This window comes from Pelobates fuscus, chromosome 12, assembly GCF_036172605.1.
Source record: "Pelobates fuscus isolate aPelFus1 chromosome 12, aPelFus1.pri, whole genome shotgun sequence".
Taxonomy (NCBI): domain Eukaryota; kingdom Metazoa; phylum Chordata; class Amphibia; order Anura; family Pelobatidae; genus Pelobates; species Pelobates fuscus.
This window is the reverse complement of record NC_086328.1, coordinates 89,644,116-89,658,416: the sequence shown is the minus strand read 5'-3', so window position 1 is coordinate 89,658,416 and position 14,301 is coordinate 89,644,116. Positions and strand designations below refer to the sequence as shown.

At 39.4% G+C, this 14,301-nt stretch overlaps 1 protein-coding gene across 1 annotated transcript in view; it reads left to right on the top strand.

Annotated features, from left to right (window-relative positions):
* The window catches only part of LOC134579183 (solute carrier family 22 member 6-A-like), a 72,424-nt gene extending 62,783 nt beyond the window's left edge, over positions 1–9,641 (top strand). Inside the window, exons 10-11 of the mRNA XM_063438383.1 lie at positions 2,709–2,912; positions 8,518–9,641. Of these exons, the coding sequence (XP_063294453.1) occupies positions 2,709–2,912; positions 8,518–8,614 (301 nt within the window). The 3' untranslated portion in view covers positions 8,615–9,641. The remainder of the gene's footprint in view (positions 1–2,708; positions 2,913–8,517) is intronic.
* Positions 9,642–14,301: the final 4,660 nt, after the last annotated feature.

Genomic DNA, 14,301 nt, shown 5'->3' with positions numbered 1-14,301 from the left:
GACATTACCATATAATGCATGGTGGTGTCCATATGTCCATGTTCATGTCGATTCATATATATCAATTGTTTGGGGGTGTTTACTTGTTCAGAATTTACAATAATAACTAATAATAATTGTCACTAATAACTAATAATAATTGACTTTATGAAGATCAATATGTTCTGCTAATTCCGTGTTTTGCCTTCCATCTCCACATAAATATTCCCCTAATTGTATGTGCTATCCCATACATAAATTGATCTTATCAGTTCCAAAAGTTCCTTTTCATTTACATCCAAAACATGTGTCTCTCTCCACCTTCCCATTTTGTGCGTCGATTCTCATAACCTCAACTTCTGCATTTTCCCCTATACCCCCACTCATGTGTCTCTCTGTACCCCATTCTGTATTTCTACACATGTCATTCGTATCTCCCTCTATCTTCCCCCTTTGTGTATCTGCCCATCCCCCTTTTATAACTTTGTCCATTTCCATCTTACACCATTTACTTTTTCCATCTATCTCCACAACTATATCATCCTCAATCCATATCCTACTCGTATATCTCCTTCTATCTCCCCCTGGTGTTTTTCCTCTTTCCTCTTTCTTTCTATTCTGTCCTTTCCACCTTCTTCCCACTTCTATGTTCTTCTTTCATTTCTCTGCTGTGTGTTTTTCTTTTTTTTTCTTATGTTCTTCTCAGATTCTCCACCCTCATATGTCTTTCTCTATCTCTTTCTCCCACTGCTGTGTCTAGATATATCCATAGATATTTAACGCTAGACATATGCAAAAATTAGTTTGAGAAAAATTCACTTCAAATCAAATTTCTTTTAATCCACACCGGAATTACTTGATCCATCTGAGATTTAGCTGTGTAGTCTTATTCAATGAATACGATTCTACAGGTAAATCTTGGATTGATTGATTCATTCCATCTGGATTTTAGGATGTCCCACAACAATCACCGGTGTTGGCTGCTCATTTGTCATAATTTATTATAACAATGTAAAAACAGGTTCTGTTCTAAGTGTCCCTCTTTAGGGCAGTCCTGTAAGTAATGGCAGCTCTGTAAAACATAAAACTATACTGAATTTGGTGATCTATTTTACTGATCCCAATCTTCCATAAACCCAAGCCCTTGATCTGAAACTCAAATACTCAAACACGTCAGTCAAGCCCTAAATAATATGGAGCACCCTCCTTTGCCATAGCAGGATGAACCCTTAGGTGACCTTAGGCTACTTCCCATGGCCCAGAGTTAGGCTGCTTCATATGGCCCCATTCACCATCACAATGTGAAGAATAAGGAGGGTGGAGTGGAAACCAGTGCCTTATTTAGGGCCCTGTGGGTGTTAATCCTTCTCTACCCTTTGCTGTTGTTCTCTTCTATAGAGTTTCCACAAGATCTCCAATTTTGTCTATATTCAGCCGCTAGATACAATAGCCATTTATTGATCCATTCGCATTAGAGTAGTCGGGCATTGATGTTGGACAACTGGGCATGGATAACAGTCTGACTTCCAGCTCCTTCTATTGTGATACATTTGAGGCTATTTCTGTATTTATTCATATTTGTTTGGTGAACTATTGTAGTAGCAACAAACCTCATTTTACATGCTAGCACAAAACTGTATATTTTGAAACATCTTTCTATGTAATAGTGTTAAGACTGGAAGTTAGAAGTATAGACAAACCATACGAACAGTCCTAAAATATCATTCATCCTCCATGAAATTCTACATGACAGTTAAACCTTTTTGCATCCAATATATATTAGTATCCCCTTAAATAGATAAGAACATTCTTTAGAAAACATAGCAAAATATTACAAGTCTGATTGCAGTATGAAATAGCCATGAGACTCTTATTGTCAAAGAAGGTGGACCTTAAAAAGAAAGTCTCATGAAAAGTTGAAGAAATGCGTGCTTTGCTTTTTATTGTTATAATATATGTACTTTATTTGCTGCCTGATCTCACCACTATTTAATATGAAATATTAGGGTGCCACTTCCTGTTTGCTTTTCTTTAGAACAGAATTGAATTATTCATTGTTGAGTATTTTAGAGCTTCCTTAATATAATGGCCCTTCTGGGATTTTAAGACCCAGCATTGTAATGGGTCCCTGAAATAGTGAGGGTTACACAAACCTTAAAGCAATACTCCAAGTACCATTGCCATTGCAACCTGCTTTAGTGGTTATGGTGTCATAAATGCATTGTTGCAGTCACAGTGTTTTGCGATGGTCTGATAAGTTACCTGGGTCTTGCTGGTTTGCAAACAACTACATACCCTGCTTTCAGAATTGTCCTTTAGATTGGGATCAAGCATTGGTTGAGAGCATCAGAAGATGCAATCAGCCAATAAGAGTGGTCCTGGATTGGCCATACGTGATTCTATTACAGACATACAGTTTCTCCTGCAGAAGACCTAACAATTCTACAAATTATACTGGGACAGTGCAAGGGCACTGATTACGGTGCTTGAAGTGTTCCTTCCAATAAATCATGCACAATAGCGCTATGAAATCAGACTTGAAGAGATACAGAGCCTGCACAAACAGGATTTGCATATTTCTTTTTGAATCCACTTAAAGTGGCATTGACCAGCGTATAACTATGTACTACTCTTACAATGCATAGGTTCCACTGAAATCAGAATGATAACTGTTTCAGTTATATAATATTCTTATTGTGCAATAGATCAATATTATTCTCTGTTCTCAGACAGAGTGGCCTCGGTCTGGGCAGCACCATGGCACGTCTGGGTGGCATTGTGGCACCTCTGGTAAAAATGCTGGGAGATTTTTACCCTTTCCTGCCTCTTGTCATCTACGGAGGAGCCCCCATCATATCAGGACTCATGGTCTACTTCTTACCAGAGACTGTCAACAAACCACTGCCAGACACTATAGAGGAAATAGAGATGGGGTAAGTGCTTTCATTATGCAAGCAATTAATCTAAGCACTATATTTTACTTGTAGAATTATGAAAAATAATGGTATGGTGATTTAGCATGATGGAGAATTAATTTCTAAAAGAAGAAGAAGGCTGATAATGCAATTATCATTTTCCTTTTCACTCAAGTTATACAATTAATACAGTGTTTTTCTAAAAATGTGAGGTACAGTGAGGGAAAAAAAGTATTTGATTCCCTGCTGATTTGGAACGTTTGTCCACTGACAAAGAAATGATCAGTCTATAATAACAACAACAACAAAAATACTGAAAAACACATGTCAAAAAAGTTATAAATTGATTTGCATGTCAATAAGTGAAGTAAGTATTTAATCCCCTATCAATCAGCAAGCTTTCTGGCTCCCAGGGGTCTTTTATACAGGCAACGAGCTGAGATTAGGAGCACTCTCTTAAGGGAGTGCTCCTAATCTCAGCTTGTTACCTGTATAAAAGACACCTGTCTACAGAAGCAATCAATCAATCAGATTCCAAACTCTCCACCATGGCCAAGACCAAATAGCTATTCAAGGATGTCAGGGACAAGATTGTAGACCTACACAATGCTGGAAGGGACTACAAGACCATCGCCAAGCAGCTTGGTGAGAAGGTGACAACAGCTGGTGCGCTTATTCGCAAATAGAAGAAACACAAAATAACTAGACATGTGCAATTCCGGCTCAGAGCTCTCTGATTGGTGGGTTTAAGCCATCCAATCAGAGTACTCTGACAGGTAAGTCTCTACCTTTACCTGTCACAGCACTCTGATTGGTTGGCTTGAAATCCACCAATCAGAGTGCTCTGTGTCATTTTACACAGCGTGGAGAAGTTCTTTGGAATTTTCCCACGCTGTGTAATTTGACTCATAACAACACTCTGATTGGTTACTTTCAATCCACCAATCAGAGAGTTATGAGTCAAATTACACAGCGTGGGAAAATTCCAAAGAACTTTCCCACGCTGTGTAAAATTACACAGAGCACTCTGTTTGGTGGATTTCAGTCTCCTGTCAGTCTCTTAATTTACCTGTCACAGCACTCAGATTGGATGGCTTAAACCCACCAATCAGAGTGCTCTGAGCCTACTTGCAGGGCGGGGCAAGGCTCGGTCTGGTGCTCCATGCAAGATCTCACCTCGTGGAGTTTCAATGATCATGAAAACAGTGAGGAATCAGTCCAGAACTACACAAGAGGATCTTGTTAATGATCTCAAAGCAGCTGGGACCATAATCACCAAGAAAACAATTGGTAACACACTATGCCGTGAAGGACTGAAGTCCCAAAGTTTACCAATGAACATCTGAATGATTCAGAGGAGAACTAGGTGAAAGTGTGGTGGTCAGATGAGACCAAAATTGAGCTTTTTGGCATCAACTCAACTCGCCGTGTTTGAAGGAGGAGGAATGCTGCCTATGACCCAAAGAACACCATCCCCACCGTCAACATGGAGGTGGAAACATTATGCTTTGAGGGTGTTTTTCTGCTGAGGGGACAGGACAACTGTACCGCATCAAAGGGACAATGGACGGGGCCCTGTACTGTCAAATCTTGGGTGAGAATTTAATTCCCTCAGCCAGGGCATTGAAAATGGGTCATGGATGGCTATTCCAGCATGACAATAACCCAAAATACACAGCCAAGGCAACAAAGGAGTGGCTCAAGAAGAAGCACAATAAGGTCCTGGAGTGGCCTAAACAGTCTCCAGACCTTAATCCTATAGAAAATCTGTGGAGGGAGCTGAAGGTTTCTAGTTGCCAAACGTCAGCCTCAAAACCTTAATGACTTGGAGAGGATCTGCAAAGAAGAGTGGGACAAAATCCCTCCTGAGATGTGTGCAAACCGGGTGGCCAACTACAAGAAACGTCTGACCTCTGTGATTGCCAACAAGTGTTTTGCCACCAACTAAGTCGAAGGGGCCAAATACTTATTTCACTCATTGACATGCAAATCAATTTATAACTTTTTTGACATCCATTTTTCTAAAAAAAAAATTGTCATTCTGTCTCTCACTGTTAAAATACACCTACCATTAAAATTATAGACTGATCATTTCTTTGTCAGTAGGCAAACATTCAAAATCAGGAGGGGATCAAATATTTTTTTCCCTCACTGCATATCCTAGAATTCTTCTTTTACACTTACACATATATGTATAAAAAAACCTAGGCTTCATAAAGAAAGAAAGACCTACCATGTCATGGGTTAATTCCCTCTTATTCCCCCTTTCACAATATATAAACATCCATTTACAGCCAATTGTAAAGAGTTGTCCATCATATTTAGTCCATTAATTTATTGCAATTTTTTGAAAATGTTAAAAATTGTAATGGCAGCTAATGAGCGAAAAGGCGTATTAATTATAAACCTCCTGTGTGGGGAATAACCCCTAGTGAAATGGGGTCACTAAGTATTTAAAATAAAGCAAAGATTGCCAGGAGAGAGCGAAAATAGTATATTGTATTGCTATAGGAGTGGGAGCCTCAGAATGGGCTGCCAGGATGTAGATAGGGGAAAGAAAAGTCAATAACCCCTAGAGATAAAAATCCTAATTCCTAAACACCTACAAAGAAAAGGTGATAAAAACGATATACATATTAAAATAAATGAGTCCTGAGTAGTGGTCAGTATTGAACTATCTACTAAATAGTGACATGATCACACCCCAAAGCAAGGAAACTATAAAGCCATAGAAATTCAGACTTTATTATAGTGCCTCTGTTACCCACGTGGACTCAGGAAACAAAGGACCATCTTCTATATGAATCATGTCCGTGAGTAACTTCCGCCTTAAGGTACTGGGCAATGTTATGTACTTGGGAGATTTTGTCCAAACAAAAAAAATTGTTTAGGTTCAGCGCTTCCGAAATTCGGGACATCGGGAATTCGGCACTTTGGTTCGGCACTTCCGAAATTCGGGACTTCGTCAATTCACTAACCCCTACCCCTAACTCTACTCTAACCCCTAACCCTACCCCATGCATCCAAAATTCCAAAATTCGTCAGAATTTACACTGGGAACAAAACAAATTGCACATATCTAGTCCATAGGATGGTCCAGAGCAGTGATTCCCAACCCACTCCTCAAGTACCCATATAGGGATCACCCAGTTGTGTCTAAGGTGTTTTTAAGGAAAAATAAACACTTTAGATACAATGGGGTAATCTCTAAATCCTGGATTGTTAGGGGTTACTTGAGAACTGAGTTGGGAACCACTGCTCTAGACCATCCTATGGACAGAATCTTCCGAGTACATAACATTGTCCAGTACCTATAGGCAAACGTTACTCACGGACTTGATCCATATAGCAGATGAGTCCACGTGGTTAACAGAGGCACTATAGTAAAACCTGCATTTCTAGGGCTCTATAGGTTCCTTGCTTTGTGATGTGATCATCAAGGGTGTATTTACCGTGAGGCTGACAAGGCATTTGCCTTGGGCGGCACTTTCTGGGGGGGTGGCAAAAAAAAACACCACCCTATCGCCCTGGCAAATGCCTTGACAGCCTCTTGTCTTGGGGGCCCAGGAGCTGACCTTGCTGGCAGTGGCGGCACTTGGCGGGCGGCGAGGGTGCACTGATTCTCCTGTTCAGCTCCCTCGCCGGCTGCAACATCACTCCGGCCCCGGCATCACTGCGTTGCACGCGAGGGAGCTGAACAGGAGGAACAATGCCCCCCGCTGACTGCAGCGACCGGCCGGCTGCCCAGGGAAATCGAGAATCCACCCCATCACTACCAAAGGTAGAGAGGCTGGGGGATTGAATAAAAAAAAATGTGAGTGTGTGTGTGTCTGTTTGTGTGTGTCTGTGTGTCTGTTAGTGTGTGTGTCTGTTAGTGAGTGTGTTAGTGTGTGTGTCTGTTAGAGAATGTGTTAGTGTGTGTGTCTGTTAGTGTGTATGCATGTCTGTTAGTGAGTGTGTGTCTGTTAGTGAGTATGTGTGTCTGTTAGTGAGTGTGTTACTATGTGTGTGTCTGTTAGTGTGTGTGTTGGTATGTGTGTGTCTGTTAGTGAGTGTGTTGGGGTGTGTCTGTTAGTGAGTGTGTTGGTGTGTGTCTGTTAGTGAGTGTGAATGCATGTCTGTTAGTGATAGTGTATGCGTGTCTGTTAGTGAGTGTGTGAGTGTTAGTGACTGTGTGTGTCTGTTAGTGACTGTATGTGTCTGTTAGTGAGTGTGTGTGTCTGTTATTAAATGTGTATGTTGTCTGTTAGTGAGTGTGTATGTGTGTCTGTCAGTGAGCGTGTATGTGTGTCTGTCAGTTAGCGTGTATGTCTGTCTGTCAGTGAATGTGTGTGTGTGTATTTAGAAGGCGGGCCAGGGGGTGGTGGTGGTTGCCTGAGTTTTGTCATGCCTAGGGCAGCACAAAACCAGGATACACCACTGGTGATCATGTCACTATTTAGTAGATAGTTCACTATTGACCACTACTCAGGACTCATTTTTTTAATATGTATATAGTTTTAATCTTCTTTTCTTTGTGGGTGTTTAGGAATTAGGATTTTTATATTTGACAGTATTAAAAGTTAAGTTTTATTCTACATGTTAAATATTCTAATGATTATGTATTTGTTACTTGCAATGTCACTAGTTTATGCAACACAATTGTACATCAGAAGGGGTGTGAAACATTTAAATAAAATACAAAAATTTAAATTTCATGATGATCAATTTGTTTTCATATTAGAGGTCATTAATATGATTTTAAAATTAATTTTGGTTGTAGGAGGACTTTTATTTACAGTTTAAAGGGTCCGCTATGGTTCTCTATAAATGTTATATTGAGTATATATATATATATCGTATGTATGTATATATATATATATTAATTTTTTATATAGGAAGGGGACAAATGGAGGGTCTTAATTTGTTTTTTTTTTTAATTCAAGGTTTTTATTGTTTTTCAATTTTTTAAGGAGGGAGGTAGGGGTACAGAAAGGAAGAAGGGTCTGGGGGGGGGGAGGGGGGGGGGATAACAGGGTCTTGAGACCAGGCATTTATATCATCCTTATTTTTGCAGAAGAAGTATCATTCTTTGGCATCTTAATTTGTTTTTAACCGTCTTAATTTCCAGTGAAATCTACAAACTGTTGGAATTAAGTGATAAGGGTCAATTTGACAAATTTGTATGCTCCTTAGATGTTGTGACATAAAATGCTGAAATGTCAAATCTTATCATGCTTTTGGTTAATGTGACTGAGGACAGCAAAAAAAAAGAGAGCTATATACCATTGGTGGCATGGTGGCTATCTCTACAATCTTATTTTAGACATCTGGATTGATGAGTTTAGCAGATGTAGACCCCCTGTTGTTTCACCACTGATTGGTGGAAAGTCATCTTGCTCTGGTTTGGGTCAAGTAGGTGATCTGCATACAATAAGCATAGAACAAGAAGACTACTGATGTTTTTTCAATGGAAAACAACACTTTAAACAACACTGTAAATGACAGTAAGTAAATGATTAGGAAAAAATAAAAATATAGAGTTGAAAAATTAATTAAATAAACGAAGTGCCCCTATTCAGTTGTATTGTATATAATACGTACACTATATGATGGTATATTCTTTATCTTTGTCTTTATCCAGCAAAAAAACACAAAAAAAACAGAAGGAAATTGTGCCTTTACAGTCCCCGAAGACAAACACTGCACTCCAAGAAATGTCAGACGGGCATGAGAAATAAAAACTCCATCATTGATTGCCTACTTTGCAAAAAGCAATGATCTATTCTTTACTTGAGCTCTTGGGAGGATACTGGGATGTATTTAGTAAGGGAATATTGAGGAACTAAGAAGAATGTAATTGTAATAATTGATGAGTGTGTATTAGTTTGACTTATGCATGTGTTTTTCTGTGACTGGGATATATGAGCTGTTATTTACATACCTCCGGTGTTTGTAACTTAGAATCTTAGAATCATGTTGAGTTGGTAAGTGCTTGGGATCACTCATGTTTGTGTGTTACTATAGGTGTGCGTCCATTCTCCATGAATCCCAACTGTCCTGATTTAGTTATTTTATTTAGTTTATTTTGGAGTCCTGTCCCAGCATCTTAACTTGGTTCCCTAGGATCCCAACTACCATAGAGCATTAGATTACCTTTAGATGTCTTCTATTCAACTTATAGTGGTTATGATTCAATGACTATAAAAGTGTGATCTATATTACCATTTCAAGTTGTTTGGCAAACATTGTGGGATTTCCCCCTTTATAACCACTGTTTTGATGAAGAATTTTAACCTAGAATTTATATTACCCGCACTCACAGCCACGTCTTTACCTTTTATTCCCAAAGTTATTTCTTTTATATTTCCCCCACCAGTCTATTTGTTTTTCTTTCCTATAATTTCTGCAGTGACTCCTTTTTCATAATTTCTTTCCCTCAAAATTCTCCCTTCATCCTAGGACTTGAGAGTCTTCCAGCTCTAGCACAAATTAGTCTAGTATTGCCGTAGTATAAGTCCAATGACAGTATACTGAAATGCTATCACATCCATACTCTTCATTTTATCCAGGTATCCCCCATATATTTACCTGAATATCCACCTATATCCCCCGCCGCAGAACGTTCTGCTGGAATGTTTTCCGATTTCCTTGCCACCCAATACTTTTCCCTTCTCCCCTGCACTACCATACTGTTTAATTATTTTGTTGATGAGGTCTAGAAGGCTGTCATGATCTTGTGCAGGTCAGATAGGAGACTTTTGCCAGGGTTGTTATTTGATACTTTATTGGTGCTTTTAGACATTATTTATTGGTGCTTTTTTTCATAGTTATGAAACTTGAGAAAAAACGGAATTAAGGCAATATGTCACAAAACAGGATACTTGCAAATAATAAAGAAAGTCTGTGATCTCCAGGTAGGTTTGAAACAAAGGCAGATTGGTATCAAAGGCAGGCTGGTTACAGAGGCAGGTTGATAATAGTGGAAGGCTGGTAACAGAGGCAGAGGTCAAAATTATACGTAAGAGTGGTTTGAAGGTAAGTCTGGAGTAGGTTGGTATGGAGCAGGGTTGAAGGCAAGTCTGGAGTAGGTTGGTATGGAGCAGGGTTGAGGGTAAGTATGGAGCAGGTTCACAGGAGCCAGCAACTGAAGTATTTCGGGCAAATCACCAACTTCAATGTAAAGGCCTTGAGGTTAGTTGGGTGTAGCCTTTTGTAGCTGAAGAAAGTCATTAAACATGAGCAGGTGAGATTCCAGAACTAGAGGCAAGGGAGGCCACTAGTGATAAATAATAAAATCAGAGCAGGAACTTGTTTTAAAGGAACAGAAATAAAAAGGAACAGAAGTCTTGTTTGTCAGGATATGATCCTGACAAAGGCAATCCATTTCAGAAATCGGCCAGATTTTGTTACCACTGGCACAGTCTCAATTTTGATGCACTCTAATTAGGGCCGTCTATAATATGAATAGGACCCTGGGCAAAGCATTTTCTTGGGCCCCCTAGGCCTTGCTCTCCACATTAAAATTGTAATTAAAATTGGCTTTTTTTTTTTTTACATCGAAAAGCATCCTAGATCTTTGACTTTCATAGACAAACAGTTCCTATGTTTTGTACATTACAAAATAATCCTATGAATTTGTTTTCTTCGTGTAATCAGGTCCCCAAATCTTCCAAATTAAGTGTTCATAACCTTTGAGAAGATTTCTTTTTTTTTTTTTTTTTTTCCCACGCTGAGGAATGGTCAGAATATTAGAATGTAAAGATATATCCCTGAGCGTGCATGCTACTACACTGGAGATATCCGGAAATAAATTAGAAAAAGGGGTGTATATGTGCTTTTATATCACATCTCATGGATATCATTATATAAAAACATGACGGCAACTAATGTATGTCTGCCAATATTCTTGGAGGGGGAAACATGTATCATAAAATATGTTTGAGAGGCGATGCATGTGACAGTGACATATCCCTAATAATAAGAACATGAGAGGCTATTGATGTGCTTGTGTGTACATTTTGATTTATTCTCTATATTAAAGTGGTATGAATGATGTCTCTGTTTTGACAAGTGCTTTGTTTGTGGTTGTGTGTGTAAGTGCCTCGGTTACAAAGTAATTAGCTTTCAGATCCCTTTGCTCCTGTCTGTGTAAATACATTAAAATGGTTGGATTAAAGTCGGCTCCTGTGTAATTCTTGGCTTGGACTTCATGTCCTTTAACTCTTACTCAACTATGTGATCGTTCTTCCTTTGTTTTTCTTTCCTTTCATTACTATATATACTTACACAGTGTTTGAATCTCTTTCTTCACTTCCTACGTTATTCTTGGTAAGGAATCATATTAAGTGTCCTACGGAAATGCATCTTTCAATTAGTGCCAGCCAAAACACTAAAATTAAAATAGCATGCTAACCGTAAATCAGATACAGAGCTACTTTCTTTTTAATTAATTTGTGACTCAAATGAATAGCTCCTTCTTCTTGTATTTCTGTGTTGTGTTTTTTTTTTAATTCTTTATTTTTATATTTATGAAAATTTTTTATTAACATTTAATATAGTGCAGAATGGATGAGAACCATGTTACATAAACAGAATAGGGGCTTGTTGTACAGTAAGTGATTCAAGGTAGTGAAAGACAAGGTCCTGATGACATTGGAATCCCTACTGTAGGGATGGGATATTGTCCATTAGTCAAGGCTCCTTTAGAGGCATTTAGCCTTGCACGGGCGTTAGACACTATCGAATAAAAATAAGCCAAAAAGAGTCTGCAATGAGGCAGATCCATTGTTCTATGCTTGTGTTATTAGTGGAAAGGGAGATAAAGGTGGATCAACATGTGGAATGAGTCTATATTGTGCTACTTATTAGAAGATATTAGTTGACAATGGTTGCTAGTTAACAAGAAACTTAAAACCAAGAGAGAGAAAAAGGAGGAGAGCCCGCAGTCTGTGCCCCAACCCCAAAGGGGTGGGGAAGAAGAGAAGAAGAAGAAGAAAAAAGGAAGGGGAGAAGAGGTGTCTATATTTCAGTTGGAGTTATGTTGATTATAAAAGAGTGGAGAGATTGGGGCTGAAACCCCAAGGAATTACCAAGGATTACCAATAAAGGATTACCAAGGAAGTGTGGTGTCTCCATCCAACCAAGGGTCCCAAATCTTTTGAAACGATTTTGGGAAGTCATGGGTTAGGGCCATGAGTCCATCAATGTCTATGCTTTCTAAGATTTTTCTATTGCTCGTCTGGGGCGAGGGGATTCTGTTGGTAGACCAGACCTCTTTTATTGCTCTAACTGCAGCTAAGCTAAATTCTAGTGGCACACTTCTTTTCATTAAGTGTAAAGGGATCAGTGGGTTTCAACAGTAGTAGTGCCCATGGATCCATGGGAAATGGTCTTGGGTATGTGCTTCATGGGGGCTAGGCGTTGTGGAGTTAGATACAATTGGAAAAGCTTTTTAAACACTTGTTCCTGCTGCGTGACACAGATGGAAATCGAGTTTATGGATGGCGAGATGCCCGACCAGTCCCTGGGGTCTGCTGGGGGGGGGCCTAGGTTGCATATGAAATGGATATTTTAGAGTGGTGCATTATTAGTGAAAGTTAGATGTCTGAAATCTTGCCCTTTCTAGAGGGTGAGTGAAGGCAACTGCGTTCACAATTTGTCAGGGTACAGGTTGTGGCTTGTCGTATTGCTGCGCTGGATGCAAAGTTTCTTAATTAAAGAAAGCGGAAGTAATACAAATGTTGTGAGGGAGGCTGAGTTTGGGAGGTCTGCGTGGTTAAGTAGTTTGCTGTTGGGATACAAGTGTCCATGTCTAGCATTGTCTCTTTCTTCAAAGTGTGCGTAATGTATAGGAGTGAGCCCTGGGGAATGTCGGGCTTTTTACATGGAATTGGTAGGGCCTGGAATGCGTAGAGGAATCTGGGCAAGCAGTACATTTTTATCGAAGCTACACGTTCTATCTAGGAAATGCTCATGGAACCCCATGTTTTTAAGTCTGAGTGTGCTTTGCACAAAAGCTGAACAAACTTGGCGTCATAGAGAGTGGAGGTATCATTGGTGAGTTGGATGCCCAAGTACGTGATTGCAGATGGCCAAACATGAAATGGGAATTTGCATTTCAGGTTGGCTAAAAGTTCTCAACTAAGTTTGAGGGGAAGTAGATCCTATTTTGACGTGTTTAGCTGGTAGCCAAAGATCACGGAGTATTTATGAATAAAGGCAAGAAGAGCCATTAAAGGGACACTATAGGCATCCAGACCACTTCAGCTCATTGCTAATTTTTGATAAACTGCAATAATTACCATTGAGGATTAACTCCACCTCTAGACGCTGTCTACCAGACAGCCACTAGAGAGACTCCCGGTCGTTAGGTGACTTTTTCTCTCCCTGACTTTCACTCCCTATCCTCATATGTACAGCCACTAGAGGGACTTCCCGGTCGTTAGGGGACTTTTTCTCTCTCTCTCATTTTCACTCCCTGTCCTCACACGTACAGAATCTTGGGAACTGGTGATTCTGATGCAGAATAATGCTCACTCACACTCACATAATTCCCTCTCGAAGCCAGGCCATCCTCTCACAATCTCATTGGTATATACATATTTATTTATATATATGTTATTTATAGTGGGGTCATTGCCTTTTATATCTAACAGAAGGATACGGAAGTGAAGGCGGGGTATAGGGAAATTACCAACATTTTCTATGTTAAATTATTGCTATTTAATAAAGCTGTGGACAAGTTTACCCTTATACCCTAGTGTCCTTGTTTATTGGGAATGGTATGTGGGGGGTTTGTCCAAGGTTCCGAATGCCTATATGGCGACTATACACCAGTCATGTATCTCTATACATATTATACCTTAAGGAATTACCTGAATCAGTTACCTTTCCTAACCCCACAACACTTTTCACACAAAAAATAACTAGCTTCCCTCACTCACACAACCTTTCAAATCTCTGCATCACGCCACACATTTTGACAGATGACTCAATGCCACAGCTATTAAGTTATTTAGCATGACGACTCTATCACAAATTAACATTAATCATAAACAAACTGACCAGTCATAGTTTGGAATTGCTATACAAGGAAATGTGCATCAGACGGGCCTGGCAAAAAAATAAATGCTTAATGATATTACTTCAGGTTTAAGATGATTTATGTTCACCATTTTAATATTTTTGATCCCTGATGTTTGTTTAGCAAACCAGAGATACTGAGCATCACTGAAACCATCATCAGATTTAGCACTAACCACTGGTGGTTTATGGCTGGAATGAAAGGCAGTTACAGCAATTGCCGGGTTCCAATGTTCAATCATTCTATACTCTAGGTCAGTGGTTCCCAATCCAGTACCCCCTAACAGGCCAGGATTTAGAGATTACCCGGTTGGATCTAAGGTGTTTTCAGAAGAGAAAAAAA